This window comes from Vigna angularis, chromosome 1 (assembly GCF_016808095.1).
Source record: "Vigna angularis cultivar LongXiaoDou No.4 chromosome 1, ASM1680809v1, whole genome shotgun sequence".
Taxonomy (NCBI): domain Eukaryota; kingdom Viridiplantae; phylum Streptophyta; class Magnoliopsida; order Fabales; family Fabaceae; genus Vigna; species Vigna angularis.
In genome coordinates this window covers 61,155,635-61,183,127 of record NC_068970.1, presented here as the reverse complement: position 1 = coordinate 61,183,127, position 27,493 = coordinate 61,155,635, and the positions used below count along the sequence as shown (strand labels likewise).

General features: G+C 31.1%; 2 protein-coding genes across 2 annotated transcripts; one reads left to right on the top strand and one right to left on the bottom strand.

Moving 5' to 3' along the window:
- Positions 1-220: 220 nt before the first annotated feature.
- Positions 221-3,443, top strand: LOC108347107 (protein LURP-one-related 4). The gene is made up of 4 exons (XM_017586236.2): positions 221-350; positions 2,145-2,557; positions 2,692-2,913; positions 3,033-3,443. Exons 2-4 carry the CDS (start codon positions 2,327-2,329, stop codon positions 3,165-3,167), a joined length of 588 nt encoding a protein of 195 aa, XP_017441725.1. The 5' UTR covers positions 221-350; positions 2,145-2,326; the 3' UTR covers positions 3,168-3,443.
- Positions 3,444-9,128: 5,685 nt separating this feature from the next.
- LOC108347579 (uncharacterized) lies at positions 9,129-14,555 on the bottom strand. Its single transcript, XM_052879974.1, has 9 exons — positions 14,140-14,555; positions 13,609-13,809; positions 13,414-13,536; positions 13,274-13,311; positions 13,064-13,172; positions 10,531-12,771; positions 10,275-10,412; positions 9,941-10,026; positions 9,129-9,725 (listed from the first exon to the last, which is right to left on the bottom strand). Exons 1-9 carry the CDS (start codon positions 14,206-14,208, stop codon positions 9,479-9,481), a joined length of 3,252 nt encoding a protein of 1,083 aa, XP_052735934.1. The 5' UTR covers positions 14,209-14,555; the 3' UTR covers positions 9,129-9,478.
- Between the last annotated feature and the right edge of the window lie 12,938 nt (positions 14,556-27,493).

Genomic DNA, 27,493 nt, shown 5'->3' with positions numbered 1-27,493 from the left:
TAATTGGGCATAGAAAAACGAAGAGAGGTACATGAAATTTTTTCCTATTTTTAAAGAAATATTACGAAAATTTAAAATTATTTATTTATGATAATTGGGGTGTAATTAATGCATGGTGTTTGTTGATGTATATCTCTTAACAGGAAGAGAGTTTAATTTGATGTTTGCTTCTACCACCATGTTATTATATATATACATACACACACAAAGACAGTTTCTTTCATCCATAGTGATATCCTTAATTTTCCTGAGGTTTCTATATAGCTTGGCTATTACTGTTTCTCTGTCTGTCTTTTCTGGAACTGCATTTCAAGACAACAATTGGCCAAAAGTTTATAACAACATCAAAGGTATGTGCATAGATAGATGATTCATGATGTATATTTATATTTATATATATATATATATATATATATAACATTATCTAATAGTAATTTGATGTGGAATAATATGATAAATCTATTAAATAACAAATTTCATTAATAAAATAAGTTTTAAATATCTTAATATCATATTAGTATATAAATTTTAAGCTTAACTTAATTTTATAAAACTAAATTATAAAATAAAATTTGTATTAATTTATATATTATTAATTCATTTTATAATATAAAATCTCTAATAATATCACTTTTACCTCAAAAATTGTAGAAAACAAATTTATATCTAATTAAATATGAGATTACTCACCCCGATTCTCAATAATAAGTACTGAGCCATAATATTAACACTTAAAATCATGCAATAAAATACATAAACATGGGCAGAAAATATTAATTTTTTATCTAATATAATTGGTATTCCCGGCTTTATAGTATAATGATGTCTTAGAAAAAGTCAAACCCTTTCCTCCGACACCCTTTATAGCTCCATGAAGTTAAGTTGACGAAGCCAATTCAAGTTATAATGGTTATGATGCAAGCAGTGGCTTTTGGTTCAGTGCTAATAATAATAATGCATATTATGTGTACCTAATGACACCCATTTAGCTCCTAAAGTAAAAAGAGGTAGAATGGATAATCATTAATTATACTGTAGCCGATAAGTATACAATAAAAAATAATTTATCTCCTGTGTTCGTGACATCAACTGCCACAGCCGTCCATTTTTTTAACAGATAACTACACAACCATTGTCTGCACTATAATGACATTTCAAAAGCGATTTTTAGTTTTAAATCCTATCTATAACTTTTGTCCCTCAAAGTTTTCAGCTAATGCCACGAAATAGAAAACCTTTTTCTGATAAGTGCATGCTTAGTTAATTGTATATAATAGTTTTCAAATGAAAGTCAGAACACATAAACTAACTCATCTGCATTGAACACTGCCTCGTTGGCTGCTCCTTTCTATATTTTAATTTTCATGGTGTTTTCCACGCCCAATCCAATGCCTTAAACGTGCTCTAATGGAATATGACCACTCTCCATTTCGTCCTTACGTTCCTTCTCACTTCTTTCCTTATGTTCCTTTCTGTAACGTTTCTTCCTATAGCTAACTCCACTTTACCGAATTTCTCAACCAATTACTTTCATTTAAACTCAGCAAAAATGCTGTATTTAAGTTCGTAAATGATACTGATGTTTACCTTTTACATGTCAATGTTTTTTTTCAAGAATCAACCAATGTTCTTTTAAAACACCAACTTATATTCCAAGACAGTATACGACAAAATAAATTGTTCACCCATTAGTTAAACCTATTGTATTAATGAGTATATTTTTGCTTATGATAGTGCTGATAAACAAAATTATAAAATATTTGATAAAAATGTATAGCAGTAAGTTAATGCTTATTTTTTAAAGAATAAAACTCATGGCAGTGTTTCTGACACACATTCGCTTTTTGTGAAAATCTTAGCGAGTAGTTCAGAAGAATGTGACTGAGTGGAATGGAAAAGCTTTTCAACTTTATGTACTACAATCATGAGAAATAAGCTTCGTGCTTTCATATGTGTTTTCGGTTTTCCATTAGATTAAATTTAATCCTAGAAAGGTGGATTAGTGCTTGATCCACATATATAGGATGATTATAACAGGCAAAACAAAGACATAAATAATATAGTAAATGTATATAGTGCCTGAGATGAAATTAAGGGGGTTAATTAATCCGGGGGTTTAATCCACATCATTGTTTTTTTTGCAGATATTGATTAAGTAATTATAAGTCGTTGAAGAAGTGGTGTTGTATATATTAAATAGAATTATCTCCAAAAGGTGCTTGAAAGAAAGTGGGGTCGGGTAGGCATATAAATAAGTTGCATAAGACCATTCCCTTATTCCACACCTTCACACAACACAGTCCTTCTCTCAATCAAACACTGCAAAATGGCTAAGGTTTACCCTCAGTTACCAACATCTCCTCAGACTCAGTGTCTCACATCCAAAAGAGAAACATACACTCTATGGTTGAAATCACTCGTCTTCCACTCCAATGGATGCACTGTCTATGACTCAAATGGTGACATCGTTTACAGAGTTGACAACTACGACAGAAAGGGTAGAAGAGAGGTTAATCTCATGGATCTACGAGGCAAAGTTCTCTGCACCATAAAGAAGGTACAAATCACTCAAATACCACACCCCATATGCCAAGAATGGCTTAAACCAAGCCATTGTTGCTATTTTTCGCCTTGTAAATCATTCTACGAGATTTTAATGACTGACCTATTCCTTTTAACTGTATTTTGCAGAGATTACTAGCTCTTGGATGTTGGGAAGGACACAGATGCATCAGTTCAGATTTTGGCAGCCAGGAACAACCGTGGTTCCAAGTAAAAAGATGTAACCAAATGATCAAAGGGAAAGTAGCTTGCCAAATTTCTGTGGGGTGCCAAAAGTACAGCATAGTAAGAATCGGTGGCAAAGCAGAAGCATTTAGGATCGTGAACACCGATGGACAAATAGTTGCCGAGGTAATTAATTAATTACCCCTCTATATGATTTTCCTAATCACACAAACACCCACATGATTAATTTAACCAATTACTTAAATTTGAAACCGGTATTGATGTTTCTTTTGGAAATTGTGCAGGCAAAGCAAAAACACTCACCCTCAGGTGTTGTACTGAGTAACGATGTTCTAACGTTGGATTTGGCTGCTGGCACGGATCATTCTCTCATAATGGCTTTAATCACAGTATATGGATTGATATGTGGTATAATGTAAAAGAGAGAAAACTGCCAGTTCGTTGATTTCAAACACACAATTCATTGGAGACTGATTCAGGATTGCTTGGCCTTTGTGACTGATCTAATGTTATTCCAAGTTCACTTTGTAAATTTTCTGAGTGACAAGTTTTGTAATCAGAATTATTTTCTTAGTTTGTATAGATAGTATATGTATGTAGACATATATTGTTTACAGAAGAAACACGATACAATTTGTTGTAGACTCCATGTTTGGAATTTGACCAAATGTTGTGTTTTTGATGTTGTGTTTTTACTGTTAGTGGTACTATAACATTAATTTATGTATAAAGTATTCCAGCTGCTAACGATAATAAAGTCGATAAGGTAGAGAAACTCACATCTCCACAAATGCGCCAACCACTAATTTGTAGCAATTGAATGAGCCCCACACGAAAAGAGAAGTGGCTCACCACCAAGCAAGTCCCTTGTACAACAACAGTTTGATTAAGCCATAAGGACCAGACAGCACAGAGTGGGGTGCGTTTTGTCCTCCCTGCCCCTGTTCAAGATACGGGTGGATTTGGGCAGGTCAGGGACAAAAATGACATTTTCAATCCCTTTCCCATCAAGGTAAAACAATTCTGCCTTTCCATTCTTACGTTCTAATAATATCAAATCAGACTTATAACAAGTTATTTTTAATTTACATTTCATGCTTTTGATTTTGATAACTAGTTATATTGTAGAATAAAGTTATCTTCAATTATTAATTTTTTTCTTTTTAATTTATTCAAATTGTGGAGATGGTGTAGATATAATTGTTTAAGAATAAATTTTTGCTCAGTGAGGATAACGTGTGAAATAAATATATATTTTTTTCAATATTTAAGGGATTTATTTAATATAATTTTTTAATTTCTTCTGTCATTAATTCAATCCTTATTTTATTTAAAAAGAGACAATATCCTCTCTTTTTTCATTATTAAATTTGTGTTAACATTATGTGATTATGCATTAATAACTTTGGACTTTTATAATGTTTTATTTTTCTCTATTTTTTATCACTAGTGAAAAAAATCAATGATATTTTTCTAATAAAAGTATGAATAGTAAAAAAAACTTATAATAAGTAGATGCTGTGTAGAATTTGAAATTATATTCAAAACTTATCACAATAGACCAAAAAGACCTCTCATAATAAGTTTTTATTATGACGGTTAGTTCAACACCTATCATAATAAGTTGGACGCGATGACAAAATTGAAAATATATTTAAAAATATTATGACTATTAGTAAACCACATCTCATAGTATCTCTTCCTCTTATTTCAATTCATTCACGCATCATCTCTTCTCTTAATTCATTTATGTATCCTCTCTTCTTCTCTTCACAGACATTTCACATGTCATTGCCTCTATGTCATCGACGTCATCGCCTCCCAACATTGTTGTCTCTCCACGTCGTCGCCTCATAAACAACATTAACGGAAGACATTGTCAAAGTTATTTATGAACAAAATGAAATATTAGAAAATCTAAAAATCACCATTCAAAAAGTGTCAATGTAAGTTTAACCAAAAAAAACTCATATTAATTTCTTTTAAATAAAATAAAGAGTAAATCGAAAACAAAACAAAAATTAAAAATCACATTAAACAAATTCTTCAAATACAATATAAAACTTATTAAACTTAAAAATAAAAATATAATACACAGTGGATAGATCAAGAAGTTTCGTATTATTTGTAGCATGTTTAAATTTTGTTTATCCAAAGAATAAAAATATTTGATGCAATGTATTAATAAGTAAAATTTTAATTAAATTTGAATGCAAAATTAAGAAATATATTAAAAAAAAAGTTTAATGGTGAATGCAAAGTAGAACATTAATCTATTTTCATCTCTCTTCTAACTTTCTTAGTTATCTAGAAAACATTATATGCTTAACATTTACTATATATTATACTTCTAAAAAGAGATATTGTTGTAATTTAAGATAAAGAATAATTCAATTCTACAAAATTAATGTTTAATTTAAATAATCAATATAAAAAAATTTAATAATATAAAAAGTATACCTACGGAAATTGCAGTATAATTCAGTCTATTATACATTATATAAGAAGAGTAAAAAGAATTAAAAAATAATAATTGAAGGAGGAATAGAGATTGAGTTAGACAGGGAAGACTACCCAAAGTTTTTCAAAAACATACAAGGATTTCACGTTGTAAGTGTCTTGATTTATTGGCACCCTAAAAACAAGAAAGTTGAATTTAACATCTTTTTGAACCCTAACCACAGGGCAGGTGAATAATCGCTTTCAGTCCACAACACCTGCATTTCCCTTCTTCATTTCTTCCTTTATTCTGCAAAATTTAAGCTGTACATGCATACAGAAGCAGGGCAAAAAGACACACGTGTGGTCCCACATGCTTCAAAATATCAATCCCATTCCACACTAATCGTTATACCTTAGCACACCAATGTTGTTACTTCTTATCAAACACTACACGTGAGAGATTTATATTATGCATCAAATTCAACGTTATTAAACTAGGGTTTCTTTTCTCTTCCTTTGTGTTTATTCTAACAAATGCCCATTTTTAAAATAAAATATATAGTTAATTGTATTGTTTCGTTATTCTCTGATTTGTTTTCCGCAGAACATGGGAAGTGCATATGCAGCATGTGTGACAGATTATGCCTCAAAGAACTACATCAACACAGCAGTTCTAATGCTTTCCCCTTTTCATTTGACGTATTGCTAATGCATATATAAGCATCAACATGTGTTTGTCCAGATAATGTTTCTTCTATTTCTGGTCGGAACACATCTGCATAACTGAACATCATTAAATTCTCTAAACAAATTAGTACAACATTAATGACATATAGTTAATGGAAACGACTTCAATGCTACAAATTCTGTCATTAGTAGGGAATTAAGAACTTATAATAACATGCGATTTTTGTTTTCAAAAAATTGCTGATAATTTTCAATTAATCATTATAAAGGTTTCGATTCCAAATCCATAAATGATATGATTAGAATTAATCATCTATATTCAAAGTATTATTTTTTTAAGGCTAAAATTCTGCTATAATTTATCTTTAAAAAACGTCTTAAAAAGTGGTAAAAAAAATATTTATGCTGTACCATTTATCCTAATTCTTAAATAAAGTAAAATTATTGTATGTGATAGTAAAAATAAAGTTTATACTCTTAAAAGATAATGTTGTGTCCTCCCACTGTATGTAAAGTTTCAAGATTCCCTTTTTTTTCATATCCAATAAATGACAAAGTAAAATAGACGGAAAGAAGCAATAACAATAAGCCAAACATCCACTGGCAATTGGATAGATTAATGGAATTTGGAAAACATATAACGCACGATGCTTGTTTCAAGTATTTTTTTTATTTGCATATATAAATAAAGAAATTTAAATATTCGTAGTTAGGAGAGTCACAAATCTCCATTTTTTTAATAATGTGATCAAATGGAATCTTTACTGATTCAACTGTGTACTATACGAAATAATTCATGAAATAAACAACTAATACTAAATAAAGCATGTCTAATGTGGGCGACTATATGATATATTATGATTTTTTTTTTGCAGTTGCCATCCTTCTACATATGGAGGTTTTTTTTTTTCTTTTCTTTTCTTTTTTAGACGTCACATTAATGAAGTTTGATAAAGGAGTCTTTATCTGAAAAAAGATTCAGTGATTCAACATCCTACATGAGTGAGAAAGAAGGCGACAAGAAGAGAGAACAAGAGAAGCATAAAAGAATTGTTGTTCTATTTTTGGTTAGAGATTTTTGGTGTTACAATCGTGCTTCACGACATGCACATGGCTACATGGATAAGTGGATTTACACTGTACATTGCTTACCAATGACAACCATGGAATTATGAGAACCTAGAAACTTATGATGTCAAATTCGTATGGCTATAGTCAATGCGACTGTGAGAGATATACACTGCATTAGCCACATAGGCACGTTTTTATTTAATGATACTATGTATAGTTTTTAAGATTACATCATTCATATACTATATTTGCTGATAAAAAAAATTCATATACCTATATTTATATAATTAACTTATGTTTTGATGTGACGATGATGAGTACGACATCATTATGAGGAGCAATTAAAAAAAAATACAAAGTCTGGATAACAATCCTTGATCAGATATTGAAGCAAATATTCTGATAGATGTGAAACAAAAAAAAAGATGGTTTTGAATATATGGGTTGAGAGAAATGATAATTATTAAAATTAATAAATTAAGCAATGAATAATGTTTTTTTTAGAAAAAAAGCACACAAATAATTGCAGCTAGAAAATAAGCTTATGAAAGTAAGAAAGTTGCTAAGATCGGGTTTCTATCAATTTCATAAAATTCCCAAAGTACGTTTTAATTTAATTCGATTTTTAACTGTTCGCCGGATTGAATAATTTATTGAAATCTAAATGCTTAAGAAAATAAGAATTTAATCTTAAGTATTCTTTTGCGACAATTTTTAATCTTATAGTTAAGAACTAAATGTCTTCTAGTGAAATTAAAGAGGACTAAGTCTTGATGATAAAAATTCATATCAGATATCCAATGGCCATATGATATTTATAAATAAAATAAATAAATTCATTATAAATAAAATATTTATGGGTAGTGAAGTCGTAAAAAACATTCAACCCTAAAACACAAGGAATAAACGTACAAAACAAAATTTTTATAAATAAATAAATTCAAGAAACACATTGAAATTCAAATGACTCTTACATTTAACAAGACATGAAGAAAATAAGAAGAAAATACAATATGAAAGAGAAAAGAAGTTTATAAATCCTTGAAGGGTTTTTTTTTTCTCTCTTAGCAAGAGAGAGTAAAAAATAAACAAATATCTAACCATTTTGTTAATGTTTTATATGTGGGTTGGATGTCAAAAAAAGAGAGGGAGAAAGCCCAATACGTTCTAACTTGAAATGAAAGCCGATTCCATTTTTTCTTAGGTTGCTTTTGTTGGTTTATCTGTCCTGGTTCCATTTTCCTTTTTTCTTTAATTTTTAATTTTATTTTTTATTATGTAATATAAATTATAAAAAGAAATAAATATTACATTTTTAAATTCTATTTTCTAGGTCTTTACAAATAACTACTCATTTCATAACAAAGTTAAATGATAATAATTCAATTAAAATGTATAAAAATGTTAAATACCCAATATATCAACAAAATTTAATAGAAAATCAATTAAAAATATTCCTATCTGTGAAGGATTTAAAACTAAGTAGAAAAGTATTATGGCCTAGAATTTTTCTACTTTTTAAATTCGTTGAAAACTGCTTGATAATTTATGAACTGAAATATAGGCTGGTTTGTTATATAATATATGCATATCTAGTTCAAATATATAAAATTGTGTATATAAAATATTTAAGTTTAAGTTATTAAATGAATGATAAAGATCGGTTATTTCACTAAACAAACAAATCCAAGTTTAAATTTAGATTAAATTATACAAATGAGTAAACTCAAATTTTATAAATATATATTATTAAATTTTTTTGAATATCTCGAATGTATGAACTACTTACTCATCTCATACAAATAATAAAAACTCAATTATAAAAATTTACACATTTAAAGAAAAATACGTAAGCTAGAACTTACTTCCCTTTTCTTAATATTACTTTATAAATTATTGTTCAATCTAAAAAAATAATGCTATTTGAGGAGAGGTTTAAAAGAAATAATAAAGTTACAAATGAAATAAATAAATTGAGATTAAATTTTTGTTCTTTTATTCATATTAATTTTAATCATTGATCGGATATTCTTATATCATAATTCTGAGATAAAACCACAGTCCACTTTGACTGCATGTAACAATCGTTGGTGAGTATGCTCGTTTTTATCACACTTTAACTTGAATGCAATAAAAGAATATGAATGAAAATGCAAAACAAAAAGGTGTACACATTAATATTCAATGAAAGAAATGCTCATTTGTATTATATCATATATCAGTTAAAGGATACAATAAAAGAATATGAATATATAAACGCATAAGAAAAAAAAAAGGATACAATGAAAAAACTGATGAAGGCTATCAGTAACTAAGAAGCACTTAAAAACATCACAAACTGCTAGATAACTCTATAAAATGGTGCCGTTATGGCACGCATTTACGGTTCAGAAGAGGAAGAAAAAGGCTAAGAAAAGGGGAAGAAAAAGGCTAAGAAAAGGGGAAGAAAATGCATATTTATCTTGCCATTGTACACATTAATTTATTCATTTTATACTGTTTCCATTTTCCAGTGATGAACTTGAACAAGTCATTGAGCCTTCCGAGCATTCTTGAGGTTTCTTACAGTCATAACAAGCTTTTGTCTTTCACCTTCTACCTCTGCAAATTTGAGACTCATTTCTGAGTATCTTTGTTGTAACTCTTTAAGCTCAGTTTCCATTAAGTTGTTTCCTTCCTTCAACAGCGATAATTCAGCTAAAGTTTCACAAAGATTGCCATCTCCATTATCATCCACTGTGGATCTTTCTGCTTCTTTCCCCGGCAAATATAAATTACTGCAATGAACAGAAAGTGATCAATAATGAAACAAATGAATATGGTTTCATGTGATTTTCAGAAACTATTAGTAACATATTACAACTTCCACATTCCAAATGTGATTCATCCATCTTTAAGGTTTCTAAACACACTCATAGACATACCATGTAATCATAACAGGTATTAAATTATGTATACTTGATGTTGTACAGAAAATATATAGAACACAGACCTATTCAACAATGTCAATGCAACACCGTTTTCCTCAGCCACGCTTGTAGTATCATTTGAAGTAGTAATACCCTTATCCTCATCAACCTGTTTGAAATGCAAGACAATTATATTTATTACTGATATATGATTCAATAAGGTCATAGACCAACACTGCAATAATTATTACTATGAAACCTTGCCTAAGAAAAATGATAAATAAAAGAAATAGTTGGAATATTCTTGTTTGCATCCTTCATCAGAGCAGTTTAATGGATATGGCAGTTGACACTAAGACTCTCAATATTTTATTTATTTATGTTTGCAGATTGCTTGAGTTATGCTGATAAGTATACCTTTTGCAAAGCAATGCTTTGATTGAATTCCTCAACTTTGTCCTCTAGTTGCTCGATTTTGGATTGGAGCTCCCTCTCCTTCTCCAAAAATGAAGAAGCTGACATTTCCAAAGCAGTTTCCTTGGACTTTATCATGCCCTGCCACAAATAACTCTTTTGTTAATATACTTCCCTCAACTGCTAGAGAAAAACAAATTATCCTAAGAAAACGCATGCCAATAGAAGAATTCGCTTTTGGGATTTGTGAAGTTATTACCTCAAGTGTTTTAATTTTCTCCCTCAGATTTGCTATTTCTTTTGCACTCTGAGGAATTGAAGCACCTTTTTTGTTCTTTGAGTTGTGTTTGGTTCCATCTGAAAGTTGTGTGCGTCCATTGCTATCCTTGAACCTCTTCTCCATGTTGGTTAATGCGTCGTCCTTCTTCTTAAGCTCACCCTTTAGCTGGAAAACATGCTTTCTTAGATTTTCTTTCTCAGCTTCGTCCTCAAAACAGGCCCTTTTCAAGTCACTGTATTGAGCTCTGAGTTCTTCTAACTCTGACTGCAAAACTCTAGTCTCAATCTCTTTTTCATCATTGAGATGCTTCATCCTATTTAGCTCATCAAGTGACCTTTCTGCTTCCTTTTTCAACAGATCAATTTCACTCACTAGCTCATTTCTTTCCACCGTTCTACTATTTAACCGAGCCTGAGATTCCTCAAGCGATTTCTTCACGAGTTCCAAGTCATTTCTTAAGATATCTTTTTTTTCTACGTTCTCAGAGAGGCATGAAATCTCCACTTTAAGCCTTTCATTTTCACCTTTTAGCATCTGGATCTCTTCAAAGAAATCCCTACCAACTTGTTCCTCACGCTTCTTTTGATTTTCGAGCTGCTTGGTCTTGTCGTCAATTTCCAACAACATCTGTTGTTTCTGAGCAGCCATCATGTCTATTTTGTTGGAAAGTTCATCCAGTTTTACCTCATAATCAGTTTTGGCTGACTGAAGCTCGGCATTGACTTTGTGCAGCATTGCTTCCACCAGTCTTTTCTGTGCACGAAGTTCATTTGCTTCTGTCAATGCCCTCATGGCAGCCTTCTCGTTGGCATCAAATGTAGAGGCCATTTGCATTGAGAGCCTTCTAAATTCTTCCTGAAGCCTCTCAGCAGTATTAGCATTTTTAAGTCTGGTGCTTCGCAAAGCTTCTTCTGCTTGAATGGCTCTTTGCTCCTGCTCAACTTTGGCACGTGTCACGGCATCTAGATCAGCTTCAAATCCTTGGGCTTGTTTCTCCAGTTCTTCCTCTAATCTGCTGATTTGGGTTCCAAGATCCTTGATGGTAGCCAGAGAATTTGAGAGTTCTTCTGACTGTTGCTTGAGTTGATTTTCCAGATTCTGAATATGGGCATCAATTTCATCGACAGCAGGAGGAGAAGAGCATTCATACTGTAATTTTAATTGTTCTTGCAGTTCACTCTGTTCCAGCTTATATGCAATATCATGGTTTTCCTGTTTCAATATCTCATAGTCTAGTGCAAGCTGCTCCATCTGCATCTCTAACTCATCTTTGTCTCTCCTATACATCTCTATTTCACCATACAGATCTATAATCTTTTGCTCAAGTAGGTGAGTCTCCTGAGCATTGGTGTGCTCCTTAACTAGCTCTTCCAATTCTTTCTGTTCATCATCCGTTTCAGAATTACAGAACTTTCCTTCTGACTCTCGGGAAATTTTACCCTCTTCGTTCTTATTGGAAAGACTACACATTTCCCTATTTTTCTGCTCCAGCATTTCATCCAGGTCCTGCACAGCAAGAACTAGATCAGCGTTAGACTCTTGTGTCTTCTTTAACTGTAATTGGAGATTTGCGTTCAGCTCCTTCTCAAACTTCAATTCTTGTTTAATTTCTTCAACAAGAGTACAAAGATCCCCACTATCCAAGGGTGGCCTATTACTCAGTTTGGCATCCTCCATTCGTTTATGAAAAGATCTGAGATTGTCACATTCAACCTTGAGTGCATCTCTTTCCTCTTTGACGCAAACGATTTCCTTTGAGAGCTCCTGTCCTCTTTTGCTCTCCTTTACAATTTGCTTCCTTAGTGTCTGTAGTTCCAAGTCTGACACATCCACCTGCCTGGCCAAAGCAGCAAGTTCAGCCTTGAGTCTTCCAATTTCCACATCAGATGTTTGATGGGATCTTTCCCTAGGAAGAGCATCCTGAGAACCATTTGTTGAGCCATCCGTACTCAAACTGTGTTCTGAACCACCAGACCATTCCCAGTGTGATCTCTGATGAATATCATTTACAGCAGGTTTCTGGGGATCAGATGTGTGGCTAACATCTGAAAGAAAACCATTGTTGTTGGCGTGGATGCCACCATTTATTACTCCTAGTTCTCTGGGTGTGTCAAGTCCAGAGCTTCCATCAGAACTTAACGTTGTAATGTCAGATCCACTGGATGTCCTACAATCAGCACTCAATTCAGCTCCATTGCCATTTGCTTTGGCAGACACATCCTGAGAAAACGTAGAAAGTGGAAATTGATTATTTCCATACAACTTCATCCTCCAAAATAGAAGCAAAGAAAACAAACAACTTTTGACCTTTGAAAGTATATATGACAGTTGAAATTACATTTGAGGAAATCTTCAAGTAAAATATCAACAGACCTAACCACCCCACCACCACAACCAATCTTAAAAGCAAAAAAGTTACGAAAAGAAAATTTAGTTATGATTTTATAAACTGCGACACATAAACAAGCCAAAGTGATTCCTAGGCTTCGAGCCCCAACGAGTGAAACCTTACTTCAGAAGAATCACTTTTCGAGCTTGCATCTATCTCTCCATTGCTCAAGTAGGTCCTCAAACTTCTATCATTGGGTTTTAGTTCGGTATCTTCACAATCCTCTTGCTGTCTGCAAATGTTATTTGACAAGAAGAAACCTCATCATCCGAAACAACTTAGAGGCAAATTCTATAACCTGAAAATAGAAATATCCATAGCAATCTACCATACCTTTTATCATTATTTTCTTGCAGCCTCTGGATTGACACCTGTCCATTAAGCAGCAAATCAGAATCACAGAAATCAGCATTGCAGTAAAAAACATGCTACAGAATTTTGTTATTAGAAAAAGGGAGAGACCAAATACTAACATGCAAGACGGCTTCACAATTAGAATTCTTGATGGGAAGAGAGACAGTGGAGGGTTTCGTAGCCTCAGCATACTCAGAAAAGTCTACAGAGACTTCCCCAAAGGAGCTAGCTTTTGATAACCCCTATACAGAAACCAGATCACAATCTGACACACATAACAAGCAACCACAAACAGAAAATTTCAAACTCCTTACCGTTGAAACCACAAAATAATATACTCTCTCACTGAATTTCCCAGTCTTAGGCTCCTGAAAAAGCTTGATTGTTTCATAGACAGGATTCTCCCATCTGCAAACTCCACCACGAATAACTGCTTTCTCTAACCTCGTAGTTACCTTTCCAATGTCGCCTGGAACTATAGAAAGCACCAAAGATTCCACCCCAGATTGCACCATCTGAAAATCACACCAACCACAAAGTCAAAATCTCCAGTTTGACCTTCTCATTGCCGAACCCACTTGCTTGCTGCATTGCTCCCCCATCATCAAAATCAAAATCAAACGGGACCAAGAGAAACGAATTTAAAACATTTCTTTTTCAATTCTCACATTCATCTCATCTTCCTTGCGGAACAATCCTGTTCAAATACTAAACGTGGCCATTCTCTGGCGAAATTCGAACTTTGGTTCGCCATGAGAAATTGACCCTTACAAAATCAAACGAATAAAAGTTCCCAATTTAATCAACAAAAGCTTTCATTGTGAAATGAAACCAAGTTTAGCTACCTGGGTGACATGGAAGTGGAGTTTGAAAACAGCTTTGACTTTGTGTTTCTCACTCCTCCATCTGAACATCTTCGCTCACAAGCCACACCACTCCACCGACTCAGCTCCTCATGTCACTGATCCCACAACCCAGATAGATTTCGGTCACCGGAAATCCACGTCATCAACGGGAACTCCCAAAACCGCCGGTAAATGCTGCTCCGGTGGTCCAGGCGGAAAAAGCGTGCTGATCACAGTCTCAGCGGTTCTGAACACAATGGTGAAGTGAAGTGACGTTGAAACGAAAATCGGTTAAGGAAGGAAAGTGAGTGGAGCGGCCTCCAAAAAATCGAAAGCAAACAGAGCCAGTAGATCTCATCTCCTACGTGATGTTCTTGTCTTGTGTATTTGGAACAGTTCTCAAGGAACCAGGTGACACATGCATATAACAATTTAATATTTAATTCGAACCTTCTCTGTTTTATTTATTTTATTAATTTTATTAATCAATGTTTAATTCCATTTCAAGAAATAAATATGTCTATTTCTCTCTATATGTTTTTCTAACAGGAGGTAAAAAAATTTATTAATAATTAACCCGTATATGGTTTTCGTATTAGGAGAGGTGTCATTATTCGTTAATAATGATGGTCTTCTACGTTGTCTCTTTCCTTATATTAAAATTATCGTAACAATTTACCTGCCCCTGCGTATATAAAAAAATGATTTTTCCACATTCCTGCGAGGTATTTGCTTTACATTGTTAACTATGATGGATGAAAGGGAATTTCGAACCAAACAAAAAAGAAATTATTGAAGTGGGTCGTTGGAATAGTGACCATATCTTTAAATTAAATTAAAAAAAAACATTTTTTGCTGGTTTATATCCACAAGTTTGCCACTTTTCTTCCATGGAAGATGAAATTCATAAATTAGAGACATTGAATGTAAAATTTCTTAGATTAATTTCTAAAAAAAAATCACGCTGAGTAATTTAAAGAAATTATGTTCTGTGTGAGTTCTTGGAAAACTTTAAAAAAGAATACCACGTGCAAGATTAAATGGTGGAATTTTTCTTCATCTTTATCGAATTGTACAAGTGTCGGAATATGACTTTTCACAAGAAGATTAGCAATTGTCCTTTTGAAAATAACAATGTTACTTTCTTTTTTGCTTCTTCTGAGTTTGGTACATGAGAAGAAGGAGAAGAGCTTTGATGCTATAATGCTGATAAATGTGTCTGAACATTTTCAAAATATTACTTACTATAAATAACCATAATTTCAATGAAAATATTTATGTACTTTCGTCCTTGTTGAGGCCACCACTCAATTGTGCTTAGTTGTTTGGGATTTTTATTTTCAGAAATACTGAATAGTCAATGTTCTTCTTCATAAAATGCAGGAGTTAGTTATGATATAAATAAAGAGACTAAAGTTTCTTATGAAAACCAAGGAAGTAGCTTTTTGAAAAATATTGATTGAAAATCCAAATTATTATATACAAGTTAATCATATCATTGATACAAGTTTTTCTTACTGTCTTGTTGGATTCCTTTTTATTTAGTCCTTATCATATTATTTATTATATTGGATGCTTGAATTAAGAGGACCCACTTAAATGTGTACTTTTGTGTATTTTCCTTAGCTTCATCTGTTAATTTCTTGTGGAATTTGACATCTGGACCCCCAAAAATGATCACAATAAGCAACCCATCTTTCACTGCATGTGTGACTTTTTCTGTGTAAAAACAAATTGGTTAATAATTATATTCTCCTGACAACATTTTCTAAAAACAAAAATAATCAGGTCAAAATTTTATACAATTTGTTTCTGTGGGGGTTATTTGAGGCTAAAGTGTGAGAATAATAAAAGCTTTATTGTTCTATATTCATGTATATAATCTGTCAGCTGCCGACAAATATACATGCATATTTGGGCGGGATTTTATGTAAATAATTGCGAGAGGAAAAAAAAAACACAACAATCAATATTTTTTGTGTTCTTTTTCTATGTCGTGAAAATGACATCTTAACTAAAATATTGTGGAGTTCGCCTACGAATCCTATAAGCACTCGAAATATGATTATGTTATTGGCACTTTCTATGTTTCCCTAATAATTCATGGTATTATAATTTTTCAGATTAAATATTGGTGAGAATGGGCGCGTGTGGGATAAGTTTATCATTGGTTTTATGGAACCAAATTTCTATCAAAGTAATTATTTATTTGTTTTCTATTAAATAAAATATTATCATTAATACACAGTGTTAAAAAAAATTATATGTACTTTCAAAAGAATCGTAAGTCTATATTAGATTATCCAAAATACATTCTCAATCTATTTTAAATTCATATAAATTAACTTGGACGGAATCAAACAAGTAAATTAGGTTAAATCATGCTCGTTCCTAACTTTAAGAATACAGATAAAGATAGGTTAAATCATACATGTTTGTCTTTGGCTTTATTACTAATTATATGAAGTCAGAATCTAATGCTTTTACATATTAAAATCCAATTTTCGTTGATTAGTTAGACTTATTTGAAAGCTTCACGTACTCCAAAAAATTGTAAGTATTTTTAAAAAAAACTATTAATGATTATAATTTTATTTTTGTATAAGATGTTGCTTGATATTCATGGAGATTTTTACTATGAATAAGTAAATTTAACCCCACATTATTCACGCAGTAAAACCTTAAAACATTATATTAGGGAGTGATTTATTCCTATTAAGGTGTCAATTTTTATTTAATATAACATTTACACTTTTATTTTAATAAATATGAATGAGAACCGATGTTTTTAAAACCTAATTGGGCATTACATCAATTAAGTTACTGGGTCAATATTTAATAGTTTACTGAGATCAAATTGATATTAATAGAAATATTTTTAATAATTAAAATGCAGAAATAATATTAATATTATAAAATATTTTAATTTTAAAAGTAAAAACTAAAATGAGACATTAATTTACGTCTGCTAAATATTTAAAGTGCGTATAAGGTTTAAATAAAAGTTTTGCGTCATTTAAATTGAAATTTGAGTGATGTAAGCAAAAATTTATTATAGTAAAATGTCTATATACGGAATACAAAAATGATTAATATTTTATGTTATTTTTATTTTTGAGAAAAAATTAAATTGTAATTTATTTAATTTTTATTAAATTGGATTTTACCAATTTGTCTGCCGGACAATTTTGACTAATGTGATATCGATTTTCTTGACAGAAGCAAGGTTTTTTTTTTCTTTTCAAAATTATATATATAAGAAAAATTGACTGAAAGAAAAATCATAATAGTAATCTATATTTAGAATTACATAATAATGTTTTACTACTACTATTTTTAATATAATATTTTGTTATTAATGTTTATTACTTTTAGATAAATATTTTATTTCTTTATGACATTATATAGTGCACATATAATTATTTTTATCTTTTCAAAAATCGAAAATATTCAACAACATTTGGTGTCATTCGTTATTCTATTTTAAATGTTATGAAAAATTATATTTACATTTTATATTAACAATACTTTAAAAAAAATTAATTATGAATTATTTACAATTCAACGTTCTTTTACATTCTACAAGAAATTGAGATGTAATATGATATTCATTAGAAAATTATTTCTTTACTTTCGTCAGAGACGGTGAGGTTTTAACATCGTACCTCAAGTACTATATCTAAATACATTATTATATAAATCTTTTCAAAAACATATTGGATACACTTTGTTTAAATAAATTCTTAAAATTCGTTTTCAATTCGTAATCATTGTCATATAATAGAATCTGAAATCATACAATTGTTTTGAAAGAATTATTGACTAATTAATGTCTAGTAAGTAATAAAATCAACGTGCATAAATAGTAATATTTTGAATAAACCAATGAATTTGTTTTATAGCACGTGAAATTGACGATTTTTTTTATTTAGAAAAAGAATACATAGTTTATCAATGGTTATATAATTTATCAATATTTTAAAAGTTACTAATATAATATAAAACATTTTAATATTGTATTTGCTTTTCACGATATCTCATAAATAAGAAAGAGCGAGTATTAAGGTTGTTTGTTTAGACAAAATTAAAAGAATAAATGACTAAAGAATTATGAATGACATACCTAGAACTTTCTCACATAAAAAAAATTATGAAAGAAAATCATGTTATACAACTTAAATTACTTATTTCTTTCTTTGATTTTAGCGCATTACATGATTTAAAAAAAACATGATTTTAAAATTATTTTTAAAACATAAAAGAATTGATTTCCTTATATAAAAATCCATTATCTCATTTTTTATAAATATAAAAAATTAATTATTTGATCTTTATAAATATGCAATCGATTCTATATTCTTTATATATATATAAATATAAAGTATATATAAAGGATCACTATCTTATTCTTTATATGTATATAAAGAATTGGTTCTTTAATTCCTTTATATATCTTTATAAATATAGAATATAATACAATGAAGTAATGTATAATAGAGCTGTCAAAACAGGTCACCTGGTTCGACTCGGCCTACTAAAAGTTTGTCACTTAATGAGCCAATCCAACCCGGCTCATTTATTAGTGATCCGGAAAAATTCAAACCTGACCCGATTCACCACGGATTGGTGGGTAAATGGGTTAGCTCATTGACTCACTTAATTATAATTTTTTTAAGGCTGTTGCTCCCTCCACCACCACACCTTTCTCTCTCCACCTCCCCTTTACTATTTTGTCCCTCACTAAAATTTTATTTTTAGGGTTATTATTTTTTAATTTTACTCATTCACAACCTATTTATTTTAACATTATATTTCTTCCTCTCTTTCTTTCGCCGTTGTGAGATATTACAAGTTGCAAAGGTTGGTGGTGGTGGAAAGAATTATCAAGCAGTCTCCCTCTCGTGGTGCAGTGCGTGGAGTGGTGCAGTGCGTGGAGTGCTTCCTCGTATTCGAATAAACCTTGAAATAAAACCCTAAAATAAAAAACGTAACCTTTAAACGGATGTGACATCCTTCAACGGATGTCAACATCCGTTTAAGGAAAAACGGATGTCGACATCCGTTTTACCTTAAACGGATGTTGACATCCGTTGAAGATGTCGCCTCCCGTTTAAATGTTACGTTTTTTATTTTAGAGTTTGTTTTATTAGGGGACATCCGTTGAAGGATGTCACCTCCGTTGATGTATACTTCCTCACGCTGGTTGATGCTCTGGACATTCCTCGATATTCTTCCACACCACGGCGGCAATTGAAGCTTTCAAACCAAAAAAAAGACTGGGAAGAAAAAGGAATAGAAGTGCGGGAGGTGGGGAAGTGAAACGAAAATGGGAAAAGGGAAAGAGAGTTCCGTGGGTGGGTGCTGGGAAAGTAAAATTAGGGTTTCAAATTATTTAACATAGGATAAAAGTAAAAATCTTTTTAACTTAAGAATATAATTGTATTTAAAATAATGTAGGGAGGTGGAGGAAGTATAAGGTGGTGGTGGAGGGAGCAACACCTTTTTTTTAAATAAAAAAAAATTACAAACTTTCTATAATTCAAATCTAAACAAATTTTACTCCCACCACGAGTGTTTAATTAATTTTGAAAATAAGAAACTTAAATAACTTTTTCAAGCAAAAACAAAATAATAAATATTTTTTTATAAAATTAAAAATAAATTTAGGTAGGTGGGTTGGTGGGCCAACCCGACCCACCACAAGTTCAACCCGCATGAACCGAGCTTAAATGAACCAGGTTAAAATCTGATCAGCATAAAAAAAATACAATTTTTTCAAATCCAATCTGACTCAAACCCGTGATGGACCGAGTTACTCGCGTGTTGTGACCCATTCTTACATCTCTGTATATAATAATAAAGCATTAGTATAACATGGATTTGAGAAATATTATGAAAACTAGTTTTCCTCCGTAATCTATTTCATCATAAAAGAACTTAGTAAAAAACGAAAAAGTTGATGTTAGTATTAAAGAATTAAAATGAATTTTGTACTAGAATTTTATATTACCTTGGTTTCCAAATTTAGTCGAGCATGACATTAGAATATAGTACTGAAAAAAACAGAAGAGTAGTTAAGATTTAACCACTGGGAAATAAACAAATAGTTCTATAGGTGAAGTTTTCGAGTACATTTATTTCATACATTTAAATGTTGAGAAATCGAGGTGAGAAACGTTGAAGTGGGTGCAATAGTCTTCTTATAAAAACAACCCTATGACTATAATTAATATGTTTTCATCATTAAACTAATTAACCAGTCAAACCAGTTAAATCATTTTAGCTCACATGGTTTTGAGGTTTAAGATAAGTTCATGAGTAAGACAAAAATAGTTCTAGAGACCAAAAAGTAAAAATCATAATAAAAAAATAATTTAAAAAAATATTTATATCAAAATGATAATCATATTCTTTTCTCCAATATCAAATGTTAATAAAGAAGTTATAATTGTATAAATATAAAAGAAAATACCGAATAACACATAAATAAATGTTATAAATAATTGTAGAATAATTAAAAGTATTAAATGTGTGCTTTAAAAATAAGTTAGTTATGAAACTAAAGAATAAAAAAAATTAATATAAATATTCTAGATCACTTAATAAATAAATTATAAAGATGTTTCAATATTTTAAAACAAAAACAAAAGATAATATTTAAACAAAGATAAAGACAAAAATAAAACAGTACATACTCGATCTCATATTTAATTTTAAAAAAATCAAATTTTATCTACATTTATACTTATGTGTAATATACTTATATCTAATTAATACGAAGATTTCTCTTCTATTTTAAGTAAGGATAAATTAAAATAATATCCACATGTATCACATCTTTTATGGAAAGCATATAGGAGAGTAGATTAACTGAAAGCTAAAGCAGCAGTGAACTGACATTAAAGATGGCACCCACCAACAGGAAGCCCTGCGAAAAATAATTGTGAAGATTCCTTCATTTAAAAGATGAAGAATACGTGGGGGAATGAAGAAGGTGAAGTAGATATATACTTTTCCTTTTCATTCTCCTTTCAATTATAACTTGGCTTAAAAGCTCACATGGTTACTAAGTCCATTCAATTTCATCTTCCTACAAACTACCTATATATCATGCAACCTTTTTTTCTAAATCACTTTTTCTAACCATAATCACTTTTGCACAAAATTCTTCAAATTAAATATTATGTTTTTATATTAAAAATGGGTCAATCACATTCACTTTTGAATTAATAAAGAGAAAACATTTAATATTTTTAATTGATAATTAAAAATTACATTCCATTAGAGGGACCTATGAAAGAAAGTCCAGCTATGAAGTTTCAATGCACACCACAACTGCCAAACCTAACCACAGTCCACACCTCTTTAAACTGGGGTCCATGCTCCTTATAATCAACACATACTATGTATAATCGACATGAATCTTAAACCCTATTCATAGAAACAATCAAATCACAAGGTAGAACATATGCTAATGTTCTCCTCTTTCACCTTCTTTCAGCAAAGGCAAAATCCAACTTTTTGCTTCTAAGTTACCTCTCTCTTGGCTGCGTACCATGTAGAACCTATGCTAATTTAAGTGTCTCTCTCTCTCTCTCTCTCTCAAAATTTTCATCAAATATTCCTTCCTTTCATCATCTGCACAACAATTCCAATGTGCAACTTCCTGTCATGGCCTCCTTTCAATTATTACATGTCTGCTTCTTTTTAAGAAAATAAACACTATTCCAGAAAGATCTTGTAAAAGGGATTAATGTAATTTTACTATATAGTTTAGTTTAAGATATGTGTGAGCGTGACTTATATTTTTTAATAAAAATTAAAGTTTGAAACATTGAATAAAAAAGAAAGCTTATATTCTTTTAAGGCAAAATGATTTTCCTTTAGAAGATCCAACAATCACGCTTTCCTTTGGACTTGAGTGGTGTTTCCTCAATAGTTGAGTTAGGTTTTCGAGTGTAATCCAAAGGTCTAATCCCACAACCAAAGAGGCAAAGTCACAATAAAGTTGGGTTTGCTCAAAGACCAAGCCTAATTAACTCACTAACTCACCATGAAATGTTATTGTGATTGTGATTGCGATTGTGATCGAGTTAGGGTTTATTAGTTGCCACAAAATTAAACTAAAGATGCATGGTAACTAATTGCTGCGAGACTTGACTACTGTTGCAGACACAGAGGTCCATCTTATGAGACACAAAAGTGGGAACCATAAAGATGTTGATGTTTCTACCTTATATAATGATGTTATTTTTCAGAGCATCATCGTCGCTGGCAACCCAGTTGGTCCCATTCCACATTTTCAACGAGAGGGACCCTTAATCCGCTTTATTCATTATGATTTCCACTTTTAAACTTTGCCAAAAAATTAAGGATTGCGAGATTAGTATTATCGGTTCATGCAAACATTTACCTCCCTCAAATCACAAAAAGGAACCCTTTTGCGGTTTATTATTGACCAATGATCTTCTCAATCAACAAGTAATGAAATGAAAGTGCTTAATCAGGATATGGGTAAGGGTAATTTCATAGTTTCAACCTACCTCCGTTGCCTCCATAGACATGCCAACTAATTTGTTATTAATGTTGTAATTCCACAGTTGCTTTCTTCTTGCTTTTCCAACTCATGAATTCACATCAATGGTGTGTCATGCTACTGTGCTATAGGGAAGGTATATTCACTGTCACGCTCTAACGTGGGCATTTCAGAGATGGAATGGCTCAACACTCGAAGTGAGTTATTAACAACAGGTAGCTATTGCCAAAGCAAAAGAATGTGCTGCAGATCATAGAATTTCTTACATGTGAATTTTGGCCCTTTTTTCATCATATCAAGGATACGGTCATGCGGGAATCATTGACTATGTTTGGATCCCTTGCTTCAACAACAAGAGAATTCAACCTACCAACTATAGGGGAACATTTCTATTATTAATTTACTTCAACAACTTATGTTTTTATACATCTATGGTTTCTTTCTTCAATAATAACTACAATTATGGATCTGTTTGTGTGCTCTTCTTCTGTCCAACTTTATAATTAAGTATAAAAAATTGCAATTTTGAATTATCCCTTGTACTAATTGTTGCTCAAAAACACCACTTTGTAAAGAAGGTTTAACTGTAAGAGGGGAAACATATAAAAGAATACATAACCACCTGGTTTTGGCACTTGGAGGAAACAAACAAAGGTGTCTGTCCACAGATGTGGTCCGAGAGAAGTGTGTAGCTTTGGTTTTTGATATGCTTTTGTTTTTTCTCACGTGAATTTGGTTTAGTGAGTTTATCTACTTCACTTTATCACTGTCCGTAATGTGACAACAATGAGATGTGAAATCTTGGGGGTCTTTGATTTTACTCAGTTAAGAAATTGATTGAAACTACTAAAACACTTTTGTTTTAGCTTTATTTATTTTCAGTTGGATAAAGACAAGGTGGATGAGAATAAGAGAAGATGATGATGATGATGAGGTTGTGTTGTGCTGTGTGTGTGCACACACACATGACAAGCATGAAGGGCAACACAGTGAAGGTGGTCACGTGAAGGTGGTCGACCCCATGATCCATGATGGATCATCCAGCACACTAAAACTCACAAGACAACCCATTTTGCAATAAAAGATCATACTGTGTGAGTGGGTCCACACCAAAACTTGTCTCGCACACTCACACCACGATTTTTGTTGGCCCATATGCACCCTTTATAATTGGAAACCCCTTATGGAACTGAAAACTGAAAAAAAAGAGAGAAATAAAGAAAGCAAGAAAGAATAGATGCCAAGGTATATATAGTTGTGCGAAAGAAATGAAAGAAAGAAAGAAAAAGAAAAGATCATGTGCTTACCCTGCAAAGGTTTATAGATCTCACGTGATGAAAGAAAACTTGCGCTTCTGCTTCTCTCTATGCTTCCTTTAATTTTCATCACACGATAAAACGAGAAGGTCCGGAGCTACATATTCAAACAACTCCTTCATAAATATATAATGTGCCTTCACTGTGAGAATGATGACCAATTAATGCTACATATCAAACCATGATGTTATTCAAATTCAAATTTTGAAATACCCAATGATTTATAGTGAAAGAAACGTAAAACAAGGTTAAATGTTGAAGATGGACTTATTAAGTCGCTTCACTGCAATGGAAAATAGAAAGTATATTTGTACTATAAATGATTATTGAAAAAGTAGTAATGATTTTAACTCTGGTGAAATTTTTGTCCCCTTGACGAGAGATTTAATTTGTGTTGATTGAGAAATACTATGAGGTACTTGTGGCTTGGGATTGATTTATTTCACATGGGAAGCTTGTTCCCAGGATACGAATACAAAATCAAAACATGAGTTGAGTCGATGTGGGACTGTTGTCAGTGGACACTGGACCCACCTCGAAAGCCCAACTTGTATTCAACTCACATTCTTTTTTTATTATTTGAATGAAAAGTTGTTTCATTTTCTCTCTGTAATTAAATAAGTAACTTAAATTTGTTGTTTTCTAATTGTTTGTGCATTAAAAATTATGATCATATTTATAAAATATAGTTAGGCAGCCATAGCATAGGGGAATGCCGTTTTAAAGTTTTTATTTATTTATTTGTTTATGGTTTTCTTGGTTTTTTGTTTGGTCTGTAGTAAATATATTTGGGCTTCTTGCATCACATTGTTTTCTTTTTCTTTTTTGCACCCCAAAATTTTTATAATGGCAAAAAACCCTTTTGACTTTGACTTTGACTAGGATAAGAATCCCATATGATACATTTTTTCTTTTGTTGGATTGTGTGCTTCAAAATTGTTGATACCAAATTGATTATTGGATCTGGTGATTGGAACTAGATTGTTTGTTGCAGTGAAGTATTGTGTTGATGTACCATATTATCCTGTTAGATATTTCCAGATCTTTAGGATAAAGTTTTAGAGTTGATGTTCCAAGGAATGTTATGCTTATGATATCAAATAAATTGTTAATTACAAATGGGCTTGCTGCTCATATTATCATTATCTCTCTTTTGTTTTGTTTATGTATGTTTGTGGTGAAAACATATAGTATGTTAAAAATTTCATTTATGGATCAAAATTTATTGAAAAAAAGGGTGTTTCGTTTAATATTCTTTTTTTTTGTTATGTCATGCAACAAATATGCATGGAGAGTGGTTGCATTAGTACATATGTATGACTAACTTGGAGACACATGCTTTGCCTAGACAAAACAATTGGTTGTATCCATGACAATGTCTTATGGATATATAGAATTAATTAATATTTTTTACTTGACTTTTAAAATTTTTTTAAATGTGAAAACAACAAAGAAGTTAATAAGATTCAAAGAACACAATTCTTACGGCATTCATTAAGCAAGGTTATTGTCACTAACAATAACCATAGGAAGAGCATAAGATTTCATAAACATTTAGCCTTTCAATAGCTCAAATGAAATTATTAAGTTGGTTACTTGATAAGAAAACAAAAATGACAAAGAAAGTTAACATTGTTGATGTCACACCAATTATCTTAAGTAGAGACAACATATATTTGTTGGTTTTGTAAGTATTATCCATCAACAAAATAATGTTAAATGCATTCAATAACTTTTTTGCATTAGGAAGTGTCAAAAAAGGTCACTTACCATATCAAAATCTTTTTCACATCTACTTCAATTAATGTACTCATAACTCTCTAGCTACATCAATAACTGTTATCATCTTGCATTATACAATTGTTTCATTGTTGTCATGTTATCTTCATTATTTTCTTTCAAGGTAACCAAAATGTTTGAATGCTTAACTTCATTCTTAATCATGTCAACAAGCATTGAATGTTCATGTGATTTTCATCTTCCATCATAAGGGTGACCAACTAAAGTCTTCGACAAATCATAGTCATGGGATCCACATATTACCTTCAATACTAACTCTTTTTATTACCTCGCAATTTAAAAGAACAACCACATTTTCTTGTGTCAGTCATACTAGGTTGTAAATTAAATTTATACTTTTCATCCATTTCACATCGTAACAACATATATGTCTTCCTTTCAGGTTAACCATTAGCTTTATCATATAATGACAATAGCAAAATCAAGTTGAAAAGTAACACCTCGTACCCACTCAAGTAACTCATCACGTGTAGAAAATACCTCACCAGTTATAAAATGTCTGGTATATTCTCCATGTGCAATTCAGTTCAATGACAAAAATTGAGGAGTTTTCCATGTTGAAGCTTTGACTTATTTCATTTTATTCCTTAAACCTAAAAAAATAAACTTCAATCTCCAATATCAAAATTATAACCACCAACAAACAACACAAACTAATATCACTAAAACAATCATATTGTATGTCCACTAGACTACATAAATAATTTTCAAAATGACCTATCTATCCTTATATTAGAATGAGCATCTTGGTATGAAATCCTGGATCAAAGAATGACAACCAAATTACCTAATTTAGCCGAGATGTATACTAGAATTGTCAATTCGGTTAAGGATTTTTCAGTTATTAGACTGGACAATCCAATATATATCTTCATATTGAAGAAAAGATTATCAAAATAATTTGGTTAACTTTTTTTCCATAATTTGATATATAAACCAATTGTATAGTTTGGAAATTATAGAAATGAAGAATTTGGTTAACTTTTCAAATTGCTATTTCCATAAAATAAAAATAATCATCCACTCCTATCACAAACCATCACACCATATAATCCACCACCTACAATATAAGTGTTTACTAAGTGAAATTGTAGATTGTATATTGTTGAAGTAGTCCACAAGCAGAGCATTTACGATGGCTGGATGCTTGGTTTTGCAATGTGAAAACAAGGAAGGGTTTGGGTATACAAGAAGGGTTTTCAGTATCCCATGAGGAAGAAGATAAAAGTTATATTAAATTCTTTAATATATGAATAAGAGGCGGCAAATGGGAACCAGAAAAGAGGTGCAGGAAGAAAACAATAGAATGGAAGAAGAAGGCCCGAGATACTTTTCAGTTATTTCTATGATAGAAAAGCCCACTTCGGTTTAGTATGTCATCCATAGATGTTACTCCTAATTCAATGCACTTTGACTCAGTGGCATGGTTATGGTGGAGTAGATGTTGTTCACTGGGGTGGTTTGTCGATTTTCATGACATGGCTGGACAAATTTTTGTTTTTTTTTTTAACTTCACAATCAGAAATATGAATTTTGTATTTCGGTTTAATTAAAATACAAAATTCATAATATAAAATTATATTTAAAATATACAATTCATAATTCAAAATTTATATTCAAAATATAGAATCTAGAATAAAAATATTATATTCTAGCATGTATAATTTAGAATATAAAACAATTTTTATTTATTTTTATTTTA